The sequence below is a fragment of the Pantherophis guttatus genome, chromosome 4 (assembly GCF_059756535.1).
Source record: "Pantherophis guttatus breed Tessera chromosome 4, ASM5975653v1, whole genome shotgun sequence".
In the NCBI taxonomy this organism is placed as follows: Eukaryota; Metazoa; Chordata; class Lepidosauria; order Squamata; family Colubridae; genus Pantherophis; species Pantherophis guttatus.
In genome coordinates this window covers 66,154,673-66,171,613 of record NC_142066.1, presented here as the reverse complement: position 1 = coordinate 66,171,613, position 16,941 = coordinate 66,154,673, and the positions used below count along the sequence as shown (strand labels likewise).

Below are 16,941 nucleotides of genomic sequence, written 5' to 3'. Positions count from 1 at the left end.
AATGCCCAAGGGAAGTTTTAAAATATAGAAAACTGGAAAAAAAGCTTAAACAATTGAAAGGTGATTTTTGGGAGAAACTGTCTTTTTTATTTGTAGCTTTAAACCCCCTGAATTTATTAGGGAATCAACTGTTTTTGACATACTGTTTAATGTTGGAATTGGGAGTAGGAGAGCCATCTACTGAATGAAGAGGGGCATTACAGTGGGAGAATTTTCAATGATACTCTTTGTAGTAGTCCCGATTACTATTAAGAAAGTAATTGGGACTTGGAAGGTGGCCTGACCTTGATTCTATTTTAGAAAATGATTTGGATAATTTGAAATGTTCAGTGAGCTTCTTTTTTTTCTCTTGAAGATTTTTAAGATGAACTAAATTGCAAATTTAAACTGCAAATAATTAAATTCTGTTGAAACTGGTTATTGAATTGTGGATTTGAAAGATTGGAGGAAACCTAGTGGATTAACTTGGACTTGGATTATTAATGCTATTTGATAGAACATTCTATGAGGCAAAAGAAGAAAGGTGTTAGAAAAAAAGAGAAAAGAAGAAAAGTTAAATAAGACTTTAGAATCTGTATAATTGGGAAGATAAATAATTGGAAAATCAAAAGGCTGTAAAATATTAAAGAACTTTAAAGATGATAAATTTAGGGGATTTGGAGGAATAACTATGGGATTGACTAAATCTTATTAATATTTGGCTCTGTTGGAGTTTTTAAACACTAAGACGTCGGAACCCTAGAGGGATATTGGGTAATTTTTATTAAATTGTTACAAAATGGACCATCAGGAGATAATAGAGGGATATGAAGAAATAATTTTATTTATTTATTTATTTTATTTATTTTTTTAAATTTATATACCGCCCTTCTCCCTGAGGACTCAGGGCGGTGTACAGCCAGAATTAAAAAACATGAAATACAAATATTAAAAACAATTAAAATATATATAAATTTGGCCCAAAATTAAAAATACAAACCAATTAAAACATTTAAAATTTCTTCTTAAGCCAGCCCGGTTTGCTGGAAAAAGTGGGTTTTAAGGGCATTTTGATGCTCAAAAGCATGCATGAAACTATAAAGAACAAGGGAATTGTCTAAAGATAAAGAAATGAGTATAGAAGCTTCTTAGCGACTGGGGGGAAAAGATGAATATGACATTCAGAAAATAGATGAGAAATTAGAACAGGCAGTGGAAGAGAAAAATCAAAATGAGATGCAACAAGACAAAGATAATGAAGGGGAAGGATTGATAAGTAGGAATCAAATAGATAATTCCTTAAAAGTTTATAATAGAACAGAGAAAAAAAAGAGAAATCTCCTCAAAAAAAGAAAAAGGTTTAGAGAGAAAAAAAGAAAAATATCTTCAAAAAAAGGAAAGATTTATGGATGGGTGCTCAAATGATACAGCAGAAAGAGATAAAGGGCAATCCGAAGGGAATACTCAGTGGGTATAAAAATATCAAAAAAAGTTATAAGATTCCAAGAGAGAGGAATAAAAGGGTGATTAAAAAGTCAATAAATGACAGGACTCCAAAAAGGTTAAGAGATGTGGGATAGTGATAAAATAGATTAATAAAATGAAAAAGTAGAAAATACAAATAGGGAAAATTGTAGTATATATACTAATAGATAATATAATTTATTATAATTAAAAATAAGCTAAGGTGGAAGTTTATAATATTAATAGTGTTAAAATATATTGTGAATTCAAACTTTTAAGGATTAGAAATTGTGGGGATTTTAAGATATAATCCTAGGATTGATTAAATTTTATTAATATTTGGTCTTAGTAGTAGTCTGAGACATTTGGGATATCAAAATTATGGTGAAATAATGAGTAATTTTTAAATATTAAATATTAGTGATTTATTTATTTATTTATTTATTTATTTATTTATTTATTATTCAAATTTCTATACCGCCCTTCTCCTTTCGGACTCAGGGCGGTGAACAGCCAAAATAATACATTTATACATAAAGTGTGATTAAAAATAGATTTAAAATAATTAAATTTGGCCCATAGTTTAAAATTTATCAATTTAAAATCCATATCAAAATTTAAAATCAACCATAAAATCATAAAATCAAGAGAGACCGGCTAACTGAAAGAGATGAGTTTTTAGGGCCCGACGAAAAGTCCGGAGGTTGGAGATCACTCGTATCTCTGGGGATAGATTGTTCCAAAGGGTAGGTGCCACCACAGAGAAGGCTCTCCTCCTGGGGGTCGCCAGCCGGCATTGTCTAGCCGACAGCAGCCTGAGGAGGCCCTCTCTATGGGAGCGAACTGGCCGGTGGGAGGCTATTGGTGGCAGAAGGCGGTTCCGTAAGTACCCTGGCCCTAAGCCATGGAGCGCTTTAAAGGTGATCACCAACACCTTGAAGCGCACCCGGAAGTCCATCGGAAGCCAATGCAGCTCGCGCAGGAGAGGAGTCACATGGGAGCGCCCCATCGCTCCCATAATCCCCCGCGCAGCCACATTCTGCACCAGTTGGAGCCTCCGTGTGCACCCCAAGGGGAGCCCCATGTAGAGAGCGTTACAATAGTCCAGACGAGAGGTGACGAGTGCTTGAGTGACTGTGCGTAGGGAGTCCCGATCCAGAAAGGGGCGCAACTGGCATATCAGGCGAACCTGATAAAAAGCCCCCCTGGCCACGGCCGTCATATGCCCTTCTAAAGACAGCCGTGCGTCCAGGAGGACGCCCAAGTTGCGGGCCCTTTCCGTGGGGGCCAGTGATTCGCCCCCAATAACCAGCGATGACGTCAGCTGGCTATACCGGGACGTAGGGTATAGTAGGGGATAACAAATAAATGGTGCAAAGAAATGTTATTTTGGTTTAAATGTATTTATGAAAAAAAGTGATAAAGAATTATAAAGAGAGAATGGTATTGGTGACATTGGAAGTTTAGGATTATGTATACTTATTTGTATTATTATTGTTAACATTGTTGAAAAAGGATATTGACCCAGTCAATTCACTGTCCACAAAATATGTATGGTGTGAAAGTAAATAAATAAAGAAAGTAAATAAAACATGAATTAAAAAAAAAAAAAGAATAGGCTCCTTACAAGCATATGGAAAGAAGACATAGAAAATGATTTCTTTGTTTATAGGCTATGGAATGTACGTGGAAGCCTATAAGGAAGTATTGAAGAGCCTTGGTAGTACAGGGGTTTAAGGCACCCTGTTATTAAGCTGGTTATTAAGACCAGCTGCCTGCAATTACTGCAGGGTTCGAATCTCGCCAAGGCTCAAGGTTGACTCAGCCTTCCATCCTTTCTAAGGTAGGTGAAATGAGGACCCAGTTTGTGGGGGCAATAAGCTGACTTTGTATAAATATACAAAAGGATGAAGGCTATTGCTGAGCACATTGTAAGCCGCCCTGAGTCTTCGGAGAAGGGCGGCATATAAATCAAATTTAAAAAAATAAAAAATAAAAAAATAAAAAAGACAAAAGGAGAAGAGGATGAGATGGTTAGATAGTGTCATCAACAAAATGGGCATTGGTTCAGGGGCATCTGGGAGACAATGGGGGATGACGCCTGGCACACTGTGGTCAACGGGGTCATGAGGGCTCACACATGGCTTAGTGACTGAGCAACAAATTATAAGGAAGTAGAAGACGGCTTTCATTGTGTTAAATTATGGAAAACATACTTTAGGTGTCATGAAATCTATTAATTTTAATGTTCTTTGGTATTTGTAATCTTGACAAGGCCTATATACAGTATATTCATCTATTGCTTTTTTCCTGTCTGAGAATAGATAATGAAGGGAATTGTTTGCTTATTTGTTGTTTTCTATAGAGAAAAAAAAGAACAACTAAAATGAGCAAAGAAACTTTGGAAAATAGCTTATTAAAATGGCTTTTAATGGAGAATCTTTATAAAGATTGTGGGTGTGTGGGTGTGTGGGTGTGTGGGTGTGTGTGGGTGTGTGTATCCACCCAACTTATACACAATCAATATATAGGAGGAAAATATATTTAACATATAAATATATATCATTATTACATGAGGAAAAATATTCTATATTTATATATTTAATTTCATATTTACTTTATTAGTGACAGAACTGTAATAAAATATTGAACAGTGGGTAAAACAGCTCAGTAAATGAAGATAATTTATGTAAAAGTAAATGATTGCCTAACTTATGAACATAATTGAGAGATCGGATTTATTAGTACTACTATTTTAATAAGCTTTAATTGTTTAAATTGCTACTCATTTATCATTTTGAGATGTTCTTGTTTCTATGTGTACCATGTAATGTTTTCTTTTTCTTTTAGGAACATGGACTCCATTTAATCCAGCAACTGTAAGATCTATTTTATGTAAGTGATATTTGAAATCCATTTGTTTTATACTTAAGGTTGCACTTGACTGACAGAACCAAAATACTAGCCTTTTCAGCTTTATTAATTTAAATAAATACAGGAAATCTTAAACTTACAACTGGATGTTTAATGGTTGATCAAAGTTATGTCAGGCTTGAAAAGAACTATTTAGCCCTGTCCTCAAAGTTATAATTGGCATTTTGGGCACTTGACAACCAACTTGTATGCTAGTTGACGCACAGACGCACAGTCACTCACGCCCTTGTCACCTCCCGACTGGACTACTGCAATGCTCTCTACATGGGGCTCCCCTTGAAAAGCACCCGGAGGCTCCAATTGGTCCAGAATGCAGCCGCGTGGGTGGTTATGGGCGCAATACCTTTAAAGGTGTTGGTTACCACCTTTAAAGCGCTCCATGGCATTGGACCTGGATACCTTCGGGACCATCTTCTGCCACCAGTAGCCTCCCACCGGCCAGTTCGCTCCCACGGAGAGGGTCTCCTCAGGGTGCCGTCGGCCAAATTATGTCGGCTGGCGAAACCCAGGGGGAGGGCCTTCTCTGTGGGAGCCCCTGCCCTTTGGAATGAACTGCCCCCAGAAATTCGTAAAATCTCTGATCTCCGTGTATTTCGCTGTGCCCTCAAAACCTTGTTGTTCCGCCAGGCTGGGCTATCAATGTAAAGATTTTAATTGGTTTTAAATATGGGATTTTAAATTTGGGGTTTTATAATTGGGCCTATCATTTAATAATTTTAATTATTTTTAAATTTTGTCTGTCTTTGTGCTTTTAATCAGGCTGTACACTGCCCTGAATCCTTCGGGAGAAGGGCGGTATAGAAATGAAATGAAATGAAATGATAAAATAAAATAAAATAAAATAAAATAAAATAAAATAAAATAAAATAATAAAATAAAATAAAATAAAATAAAATAAAATAAAATAATAAAATAAAATAAAATAAAATAAAATAAAATAAAATAAATAAATAATAATAGTTTCTAGGGGAAAAAAACCCCACACCCATGGAAGAGAATGGATTTTCTTAATGACAATGTGGTTCAGTTAATGATCATGTTATTTACTTTATGATCACAGTGATTTTTTTACAGTTATAAAAATGTGTAACATTGAGTTTGGTCACATGATGTCTCAACTTACAATTGCATTGGCTTGCAATCAAATTTTAAGGTTCCATTGTGGTTGTAAATTGAGGACTATCTGTAAATTTACTGTTGTAACCAAGGTCATAGCAACTTTATTAATCGGTATTGGGATCCTTCAGGTAGTTACTTGTGCAATCACATTTTTCTGCTTCTCAGAAAGCAGTTTATTTCATCTTTTTCCGATTCATGATTCTGAATGTTTGAAATATTGAGTATTAATTGATACAAAGGAGCCTCTACAGATCCAATCCTTTCATCAAAATGAAAGCAGCATTATACAGTCATAATAGAAGTTCTGTCCCTTTTATGTGTGTGTACAACAATTGCTTTTCTCTTTTCTTTTGTTATTGTTTAATATATATTTTCTTTGTTCTGCTTTATTAAATAAAGACAAAAAAAGATAATGGAGCTTGTTTTGCATACTGTTGCTTTCATCATTTGTCCCCTTGAATATCTTTTAAAGGGAGCATATATAGAAACCTTGATTTCCCCCTCCATTAAAATTAGTACAACTTTTCCATCCTTCCATATTAAGGTTCTGCATAATTATCAGATAGGCTGGACTATAGATTGGCTGAAGTAAGATATTGCCACTTATATCACAACCCAATTAGTAGTATTGCCAATGGCATCTGTAGGGTATATCTGTCAAAATCAATATGATGGTATATGGAGGATGACATTGCAAATGTTACTTTTTTTCAACCTATGTTGCCAATGTCACATGTAAAATGGGGCAGGATTGTAAATTGTGCAAATTTTGAGACACATACCCTGCAGATTCTGCTAAATTACAGTATTTCATAAAAGATATAACCAATGCTTACCATTTCAGGAAAAGATGTAATCTACAAAAATTTTACTGTGTATTTCTCCTATACTCATCTGTTCTTAAACCATGGTAACTAATGGAGGTCCTTACAATGAAAGACCCCCATTAGTTTGAATTGCTCTTTAAAATTGTTGAAATCAAACTTTTTTTCTTGAGTTCTAGGGAATCTATATTTTGATCTGCATATGAGCTGCTTTTGGAGTTTTGTTTTGACATAAAAATGGGAAATAATTGGCTTTTTCGTTGAAATACTTTATTTATTTATTTACTTTTACTTTCTCCTAATTTAAATTTAAGTTAAACTTAATAAATTAAGAAATGGTAAATTACAAATACATTAATATTTAGATTAATCTAATATTTAGATTAATTAAGATTGATTATTTTTTCAGCTATGTTTGACAGAGAAAACAAAGGTGGTGTAAACTTCAATGAATTCACAGGAGTCTGGAAATATATCTCTGACTGGCAGAATGTTTTTCGCAGATATGATAGAGACAACTCTGGAATGATTGACAAACATGAATTAAAGCAAGCCCTAACAGGTTTTGGTAATTCATTGTAATTATTATAATATGTAATTTTGGCAAATAGCTTTATGTAGCCTTTCCAGATGTATAGACTTCAACTTTCAGAATTTTCAGTAATTGTCAATCAGACTGAAGAATTCTAGGAGTTGAATGCCACACACTGGAGGATACCCAGCTTGGAATAGGTTGCCATTAGGCATTTAAATTAATTAACACTTTTAATCAATATATTTAATAGTACATTAGTCACAAGTTCTTAGAACTTATTTCACAAAAAATTGTGATTGTGGAATCATAGTTGCAATATGGAGTTGTTATGATGCTTCCCTTGAAGGGTATCCAGAAACTTCAGTTGGGACAAAATGCAACAGCATGAGCAATTTTAAGTATTTCTAGTAGAATACGCATTACACTACATTACATTATCTTTCCATTGATATATTATTTTATGTTACTACTCCAAAAAAAGTGATGTTATTAGCCATCAAACCTCAAAAATATCCTTTTCCCAAAAGGTTTCCACAATTTTGGCCACTACTGTAGTTAAGAGAGAATTATTTATTAGTTAGATTTCTATACCGCTTCATAGTGCTTTACAGTCCTCTCTAAGCGGTTTACAAAGTTAGTATATAGCATATTGCATAATAGCAAATTGCATCAGCATTAGCATATTGCCCCCAACAATCTGGGTCCTCATTTTACCCATCTTGGAAGGATGGAAGGCTGAGTCAACCTTGAGCCGGTGAGATTTGATTTGCTGATCTGCTGAACTAGCAGTCAGATGAAGTAGCTGCAGTACTGCACTCTAACCACTGCACCACCTCAGCTCTATAGCCAAGTTATGGGAAAAAGAGTGCATCTCTCTGAGTACTGGAAAGAGAATCACATAATATATCCCTGAGGGGAATTAATAAGCAAATGTCAAGTAGAGCTTGATAACTTGAATGTCATCAAAGTGCCAAACGACTGAGAAGATGATACATTTCTTTAGTTTTCTGCTGTAATTTATAAGATATTACATATTAAATTAACTGACTACAAGTCAGTTTATTGAAGATTTGGGGGTGGATGATTTAAAATGAACAAGTTTTGAAGATTGTTATTTAAAGCATGCTCTACCATTCATTTTGGATTTAGAATTGGATCCAAAATTCATTTTAAAAGTATTACTATAAATGCGAATGATACTTGGTAGAAAATGTTAAGGATATGGATGCTTGTTCACTAATTTTACAAAATATTTCAAGATTTTACATACACACAGAGAGATACACAGACATAGAGAGAGAGGAGAGAGAGAGAAAGAGAAACCTGAAAGCTTGTAAAGGTATCTTTATAATTTCAAAAGCATGACACATAATAAAAAGTAGGGAAGAGGAAAAAGCATATCCATTTTTAAAGGTACATTTTATGCCCAAATATTTAGATTTAAAAGAGCATTGCTTTTAATCCAGTAGAATAGTATGATTGGGTACATGGAATCTTTTCTGAAGTATAGCCTCTCACACTTCAGAACCAAGTTTTATGGTGAGGTATGTGGGCCTGATGTTTGCTTCTCATATGAATGAAACTGTCTTGACTGAAACATTTTCCAGTCATTTATTGTGAAGAGCTTACATTCCTCTGAGGGATAAAAGGAATAAATTTGAGTATAATTTTCAGTAAAGTATACTACACAAGGGTCCCAAAGGTGCTTTTTCAAGAGGAAACTGGACTTTCTGGTTTTTCTTTGAAGACGTTTTGCTTCTCATGCAAGAAGCTTCTTCAGCCTGGCCTGGAAAAAAACTAGAAAGTCCAGTTGCCTCTTGAAAAAGCACCTTTGGGACAACCATGACCTGGATGACTGAGAATCTCCATAGAGATTTAGCAATATATTACATAAGCTTACAGAAATCTGTAAACTGCCCACAGCATGTGTAATGAGGTTGTTGAATGCATTTTCCCTTTGGTGCAAACATTATTCTGTTTAAATGCATTTCATAATACAGTAGAATGGCTTCCTGAGTACATATTATTTGATGCTCTGGGTTATTATTTCTTCCTATTTAAATAAAGCATTATTTTCATTCTTGCATATTCTTCTGAATAATTATTTTAAAAACTGATTAGATATTCGAACAACACAGCACTATTTAAAAACAGATAGTATACCAAGATTTAACTTTAGTTAATTTATCAATCCAGTAAACAATATTATGTTTTCAGCCATAACTTTTGTTACAATAATAATAGCATTTAGCAATAGCACTTAGACTTATATACTGCTTCATAGAGCTTTACAGCCCTCTCTAAGCAGTTTACAGAGCATATTGTCCCCAACAATCATTTTATTGACCTCGGAAGGATGGAAGGCTGAGTAAACCGTGAGCCACTCAGAATTGAATTCCTGGAGTGAGTAGTGACTTAGTCTGCAGTACTGCATTCTAACCACTGGGCCAGCACGGCTCTTATCTGTGACAAATCACAGTATGCTTTATTGAATAGACTGATTTTTTCATAAAGTAAAAAGGTGCCCACTAGCTCTAAATGATCTGATTAAACCAGTTTGGTTCCATTCTTCTCTCATATGTGAAACCTCCTGGGATTTATTTGCTTATGTGAATATCATTTATGTAGGTGGCTGCAATTATAGAATGTAATTATTTTAAATTTTGCTCATTAATATTTCCAATTCTGTTAAGGATACCGGCTGACTGACCAGTTCTACGATCTCTTGATTCAAAAATTTGATAGGCAAAGAAGAGGGCAAGTGGCATTTGATGACTTCATTCAGTGCTGTGTTGTGCTGCAGGTAATCATAGACTGGGGGATATAGAGAGGCCAGATGAAGACAGATTGTTTCAAGTATGCAACATGAAAACAAGGATATAAAAATTTGAATTCGAACACAGCTTTATATTATGAACCACTGACTTCGTGGTTTTGTCCGGCCAGCTCTTTATCTGGATCCTGACTCCTACTTTCATTGTCAAAAACTTTAGAAAAAATATTTCCCTCCCCAATTTAGATTTCAGTATGTGCATCATATCTGTCTCATGGTTGTTATATGCATTTTATATAATGGAACACAGGTATTTTATCTGCAGACAATTTGACATTAACCTTTTTCTTCCAGAAATGGACAGATGTCTTCAGACGCTATGATACTGATCAGGATGGCTGGATACAAGTGTCTTATGAACAATATCTTTCTATGGTTTTCACTGTTGTATGACAGTAAATATTGTGTGTGATTGAGGAATAGAACTTGCATACAGGTAGTCTCGACTTACAACCACAATTGAGCCAAAATTTCTGTTGCTAGGCAAGGCAGTTATTAAGTGAGTTGTTCCCCATTTTTGACTTTTTTGCAATCACTGCGCTTACCAAGTGAATCTTGCAGTCATTAAGTGAATCTGCCCCCTCATTGACTTTTCTTGTTGGAAATTAGCTGGGAAGGTTACAAATGGTCATCACATGACCCCAGGAAAATGAAACTGTCTTAAATACATGCCAGTTGCCAAGTGACCATGGAGATGCTGCAAAGTTGTAAGTTTGAAAAATGGACGTAAGTCACTTTTTTCTGTGCAGCTGTAACTAAGAATAGTCACTAAACAAATGGTTGTAGGTCAAGGACCACCTGTACAAGAAAAATAGATTACTTTCCTCCATATAACACAATAAGTTTAGAAACACATTGCTTAAAGATTCTGTTTCTCATTGCAAAAGGTGCTATAGCTACCAGATTCTGCATTGTATGATGTATATTTTATTGCTGGAAGTTATCTTTAAATGCCAAACAGTAGAATTCTTATTCAGATATGCACACTATTGCATGTATCTTTTTAACATATAAAACAGAAAATAAATGAAACATTTATCCTGTGTCTTCACAGAAATAATGATCTTAAATATGCCAGATGTCAAAATAACTAATTTGTATTTTTCTCCCCTTTAGATTAGGTTTCATCTGCTTGTATCATTTATCATTTTTTTAAAAAAGAAATTAGTGTTACTCTTCTTCCTGAGATTTTTTCATTCTGGGTAACAAAGAGATTTATTATTAACGCTGAATATTTCTTCTTTTTCCTTTATCTTTTGGTGCAATAAAAAGATTTTCTGCCTTTGCTCTCTGGCTTGGAGATATAGCTGGATATAAATACATGCCTGCAGTCGTTCTGTATATGAAATGTTTTATAACTAAGCATGTTGCAATTTTGAGTGGAGTTTTATCTTCAGTAGTTACTGTGCTTAGGATGTGGTACTAGCCTAAATAATACCATTCTACATGCACTTAGATATACTCTACTCTGGATGATACACGGCCACGTAAAGACTGCATTTCAACCATGTCTAATTTACTAAGTGCATGGAGTTTCTGAATCAGGAACCTATCTTTTGTATGGCAAGCAACTATTTACTTCCTCTATCTTAGACCACAAAACAGAAAACTTACTGAAACAAATTTTATTCTTTGAAATTTCATGGAAGAGTATTAGTCTTGATTTACATGGCAAATTAAAACCTTAAATAGAACTGATAGCCTCGTTTACTATATACTGATTGATATATATATATAATTTCCAATGGTGTTGACTTAATGCCATTAAATCAAAATTACAAGTAAAAGTAACTAGAACAGAGTTAAAAATGTGTCTTCCCTCCCTTCCCAATTATCATGTTAATGGTAAATTTCAGAAATCCTTAGTACTATAATATATTACTTTAAATTGGTTTCAAATGCTGAACAAACTAAGTAGTCCTTGTTTAAGAATTCTAATTGGGACTGGAAACTGTTGTTAATCAGCTTGATTGAAAAACCATTTGACTACACCAACTAATGATAGTGACAGCAGTCAATATCATTAAGTGAAGACTACATGGGTCATAAAATGAGGACCTCGTGACTGCACTTGATGCCAGTTCCCCACTGACATTGCTTGTTGGAACCTGACAGGAAAGGTCACAAATCACAATCATATGATTGCAGAGATACTATAATGGCTGTAAATAGGATCAATCGTAATTACTACTTGTTCAGCACTGTTATAAATTTGAATGGTTGCCGAATGAGTGATCATTAAGTGAAGACCACCTGTACTGAAAAAAATAGTCCACCAATCTGCTTCCATTATGTCTTAATTGATTTCACTCAGAATTTGGGTGGATCCAATAATGACTGGGTATTAATTTCTAGGGGGAAACAACCCCACCATCAATCTTAATGCAAATAGAATACACTGAGAATAGCTTTTATTATCTTACATTAAGAAGTTTCAGGTAATATTAACAGTGTCAATTCCTAAACAGTCTCTTCTTTCTGCATGGTACTTCTTAATAAGGAAGTCAATTCTGTTCCCAACATTTTCTCTTTGAATTGCCTCTTTAAGTGGCATTCTTTACTTCCATATGAATTCTGTTTTATTTTCTCGTTGAGTATGAGAATACCCTAATCCTGCAAATTGAAGGACATTTAAGAGCAGAAGGTTAATTCGGTTTAGTAGTTTTCTAGTAAAATCTTCTGTTTGAGTCTATTTTTGAAAACCTTCAGCGATGGAACACCCACAACTTCTGGAGGCAAGATATTCTGTTAATTGTTCTCATTGTCAGAAAATTTCTCCTTAATTCTAGATTAGATCTTTAACAACCTTCCATCTGACATTTCTTGTCCTACCCTTAGATGCTTTGGAAAGTATGTCAATTCCCTCTTTTTTGTGACATCTCCTCAAATATTTGAAGTCTGATATCATATTATCCCTAGTCCTTCTTTTTGTTAGGCTAGACATACCTAGTTCCCATAACTGTTCATTATACAGTTTATCCTTCAGATCCTTTATCATCTTTCTTGCTGTTTGCACTGTCTCTAGAGTCACAATATCTTTTTATATCATGGTGACCAGAACTGGATGCTGTATTCCAAGTGTGCCTTACCAGTGCAGTATAATGCTATTATCACTTCACGTGATCTTGAGACAATCCCTCTTTGATGCAGTATTGGATTGCATTGGGTTTTTTTTGGCAACTGCAGCAGTCTGCTGGTTCATACTTGTAGTTATTTTGTTCTCTAGGGCACCCTAGATCCTTCTCACAGTTACTGCTGTTGAGCCAGATACCACCTATTCTATAACTCTGCATTTATTTTTTCTTGTCTAATGTAAGATCCTATTTTTCTCCCCACTGAATTGCATTTTGTTAAATAAGACCCAGCATTCAAGTCTGTCAAGATCCTTCTGTCCCTGGGATCTGTCCCTCCCTGCTTGATATTGTCTGCAAATTTGATGAATTCCCTTCCACCCATTTATCTAAATAATTTATGAAGATGTTGAAGAGTATTCAGCCTAAAACAGAATTTTTACATTGACTGATTGATGCATTCTAATGAATCTAGGATAGTATATATATGTTAAAGCTCAGAATGATTTGGTGTTCAGAATTTTATTCTATTTAAGATTCTTGTTTCAACTCAAGATCACAGGGTTTGAAAGGAAAGCATCGTTTGTTTTTCATACAAGAAAGATAAAGAGTTTGTTAAACAGTCCCTCTGTTTCAGGATACAAATCTTCTCTTTGGCAAAACATTATGCATGAAGTACTTGGTAAATAAATGGTCAATAATTTCTTGTTTAGAAAAAAATTGTTCACCTTAAATTTAAAAAAAATTGTAGACAAATGCAACAACTATACAGGTAGTCCTCAACTTTTGATCACAATTGAGCCCAAAATTTCTCTTTTTTAAGTGAGACATTTGTTGAGTTTTGCACCTTTTTATGATCTTTCTTACCACAGTTGTTAGGTGAATCACTGCAAATGATAAGTTAGTTACCCAGTTGTTAAGTGAATCATATTACCTTGAGACACAGCAATAGTCCTAAGTCTGAACCAGTTGCCAAACATCTGAATTTCGACCACATGATTATCAGGAAGCTACAAAGGTCGTAACTGTGAAAAATGGTCATGTCACTTTTTTCAGTGCCTGTCAAATCTGTTCCTACTAGGTCCCTAGGAAAGATCCCCAATTCCATTTGGTTGAAGTGATAGGTTCTTTTACTAAGAGTTAATGGTTTCAGCAAAAACAAGGCTAGAAATGAAATTCTCACACAAAGCATTACAGTATTTCCCCTTCTCACTGGCCCTCCCCACTTAACGGATCTGTCTTTGTCAAATGGCATGCTCAGATGCTTGGTGCCACGTGATGCAGTTTGCATTCTTTTCTCAGGCTCCACAACCTTGAAGACTGGAATAGGCCAGTTCTCATACCTCTAGCTTCCATCAAGCCTGTCATTCCTCCTTCCCCTTTGCTCATCTCTACCCTGTACAACATGCTAATTGCCTACTTCCTTCTCTCCATCCCCCCCCCCCGCCCCTACAATTTATGACAGGTTGCCAGCAAAGCGGTAAACTGAAGATAGCAAATCAGACAGTGCCATTGTAACTTTGAACAGTCACTAAATGAACCGCTGTAAGCCGAGGGCTACCTGTATATGGATTTTTTAAAATAGCGATTACAGGTTTCTCACCAGCAAACAACTGAAGAAAGCATCTTGAATGAACAACATTACAAATTGTATATATTTGGTTTGTTATACCAAAAAGAATGGATAAAGGGGACATTATAAATAAAAAGCAACCCTTATTCTAGAACACTTTTGACAGATAAACTATTTGGATGATGTCCATGTTATTTTTCACATTACCAGAATCTAAGCCCTGTAGATGTACAGTATGTATAGTAATAAAAGAGACAATTTAAACATTTCCAAGAATTATAGTGTTATGAATTTCAAATGTTATTTGTCTAGAATTGCTGGGTAATACAGATCAAATGTGGCAAGGAATCATCACTACTATTGGAATTTATATTCCGCGTTTCTCCAGAAACTCAAGGTGTTATATGTAGCACTTCATCCTCCAATTTTTCCCCAATCAACAAACCTCAGATAAATTGAGCTGAGAGATTAACCCAAAGTCATCCACTGAGTTTTCATAACTGAGGATGGTGTCAAGACTCATTCAAAATTTCACCTATTTTCCACTTTGCTTACAGCTTGTGAAAGAATAGGGTAGTGGTGGTGGATAGGAATGCAAGGATGGGGGGAATGGCATCCAAGCATCCTCGGTTCCCATGAGACGTTGCTCCCCCCACCCCAAGGACACCCAGAGCAGATGTCACAGCGTTGCCGGTGGTTCTTTTAACAAAATGAACACAAGTGATTAGTGGATATAATGGACTGTGGGTGCCCTGTGGGGAAAAAGAGAATGAACTAGGCATGCTTTTGCGTGGGAAGCCAGAGCTGGTTTCACTTCTTCTGTGCCAATGTGGATTTATTCAGTAAAGTTTATATTCTTGGCAAAATAATGCCTTGGGAGTTTCTTTTTCTGGATTCACGAACTGGACAGTTAACAGGTAGACTGATACCTAGATCTCCCCAGTCTTTTGTCCATCACCTTAATTACTGCCTCCATTTGACTGATGATAAGGTACAGAAATGAGATGTTCTATATCATGCACAGCCCAAAGGATTTCTATGAGCCTAGAGATGAAATGTATGGCAAGTCTGTAATGATCCGGGCAAAAATACCTATCAAGGCCTGACTTAGGGTTTTAGCATTGATTTAGATTTACTGCTTCTGGCCTCCTAGTGGCATTGTACCTGGAATTCTAGGCTTCATTATTAGCTTCTTAATAAATAAATATGGCATTTTTTTTATTTTTAACAAACTCATAGGGAGATTTTAATGAATTCAAAGTCCCTAAGAAAAAATCCATGGACAAAAATTCTAAAGCAGAAAACAAGAAACATGAGAAACTGAAAAATATGATCATAAAAATCCAGTCCAACACACTACCACTGATAACCAGCATGGTTGCACAAAGATCTCTCTGATAAAATGAAAGACAAAAAGGATAAGAACAAAAAATGGAAAGAGGGACATGTAACAGACAGAATATCAGCAGATAGCCCAAATCTGCAAAGATGAAGTCAGGAGAGCAAAGGCTCAGAATGAACAAAGACTTGCAACAAAAAGTCAAAGATAATTAAAAAAAATTCTTTCAACATAAATAACAAGAAAAAAGTAAAGGAAACGGTCAACTAAAGAGAAGACGACAAAGAAGTACAGGCAGTGGAGAGAAAGCAGAGCTGCTTAACTCATTCTTTGCATCAGTTTTCATGCAAAAAGAAACTATGGCCCAACCTACCAAAAACATAACTCTAAAGACAGACTAGAAATAAAAACTGAAATAAGCAAAACAAATAATAAAGAGAACAGATGTCTGATATTGAAAATTTAATCTTAATGGATTACATCCCAGAATTCTGAAGTGCTGGCAGATGTTATCTCAAAACCATTATATCTTTAAAAAATCCTAGAGCACCACAGAACTGCTAGATGATTGGAAAAGAGCTGATGAAGTTCTTGTCTTCAAAAAAAAGTGGGGGGCGGGGGGGGGAACAGACCCAGGAAACTAAAGACCAATCAGCCTAGCTAGCATCAATACCTGGGAAGATGCTGGAAAAAATAATCAAAAAACAGATCAGTAAACATCTAGAAACAAAGTTATAATTAGCCAGCACTGGTTTGTTAAAAACAAATCGTGTCCAACCAATCTTATTTCATTCTTTGACAAAGTGACTAAATTAGTAGACCAGCAAAGTGCTCTGGACATAGTATACATAGTATACTTAGACTTCAGTAAGGCATTCAACAATCTACTTCTTAATAAACTAGAAAAATATGGGATAGACAGCTTCACTACCAGATGAATTTCTGACTGGCTAACAAACCATATCCAATAAGTAGTCCTTAATGGTACTACATCTACATGGAGGGAAGTAAGCGGGGGTTACCACAAGGTTCCATTTTAGGCCCAGTACTCTTCAATATCTTCATAAATGACTTGGATGAGAGAATAGAAGGGGAATTCATCAAATTTACAGATGACACTAAGCTAGCAGGAATAGCCAATACCCCAGAATCCAAAAAGATCTTGACAGACTTGAACAATGGACCCCATCCAGCAACATGAAATTTAATGTGGAGAAAAGCAAGGTTTTACACCTAGGCAGGAAAAACCAAAGGTACAAATACAGATTAG

General features: G+C 35.2%; 1 protein-coding gene across 6 annotated transcripts in view; it reads left to right on the top strand.

The window, feature by feature from the left end:
• PDCD6 (programmed cell death 6) overlaps nucleotides 1-16,941 on the top strand; it is a 96,592-nt gene that overhangs the window by 23,036 nt on the left and 56,615 nt on the right. For 2 of the 6 annotated variants that reach the window (XM_034416398.3, XM_087892343.1), the window contains 4 exons: nucleotides 4,294-4,338; nucleotides 6,730-6,882; nucleotides 9,549-9,658; nucleotides 9,983-10,975. In XM_034416398.3, coding sequence (XP_034272289.1) covers nucleotides 4,294-4,338; nucleotides 6,730-6,882; nucleotides 9,549-9,658; nucleotides 9,983-10,081 — 407 coding nt within the window. In that variant the 3' untranslated portion in view covers nucleotides 10,082-10,975. Of the gene's footprint in view, nucleotides 1-4,293; nucleotides 4,339-6,729; nucleotides 6,889-9,548; nucleotides 9,659-9,982; nucleotides 14,601-16,941 lie in introns of those variants that run through there. The other 4 variants (XM_034416397.3, XM_034416399.3, XM_087892342.1 and 1 more) reach the window with 4 other exon arrangements.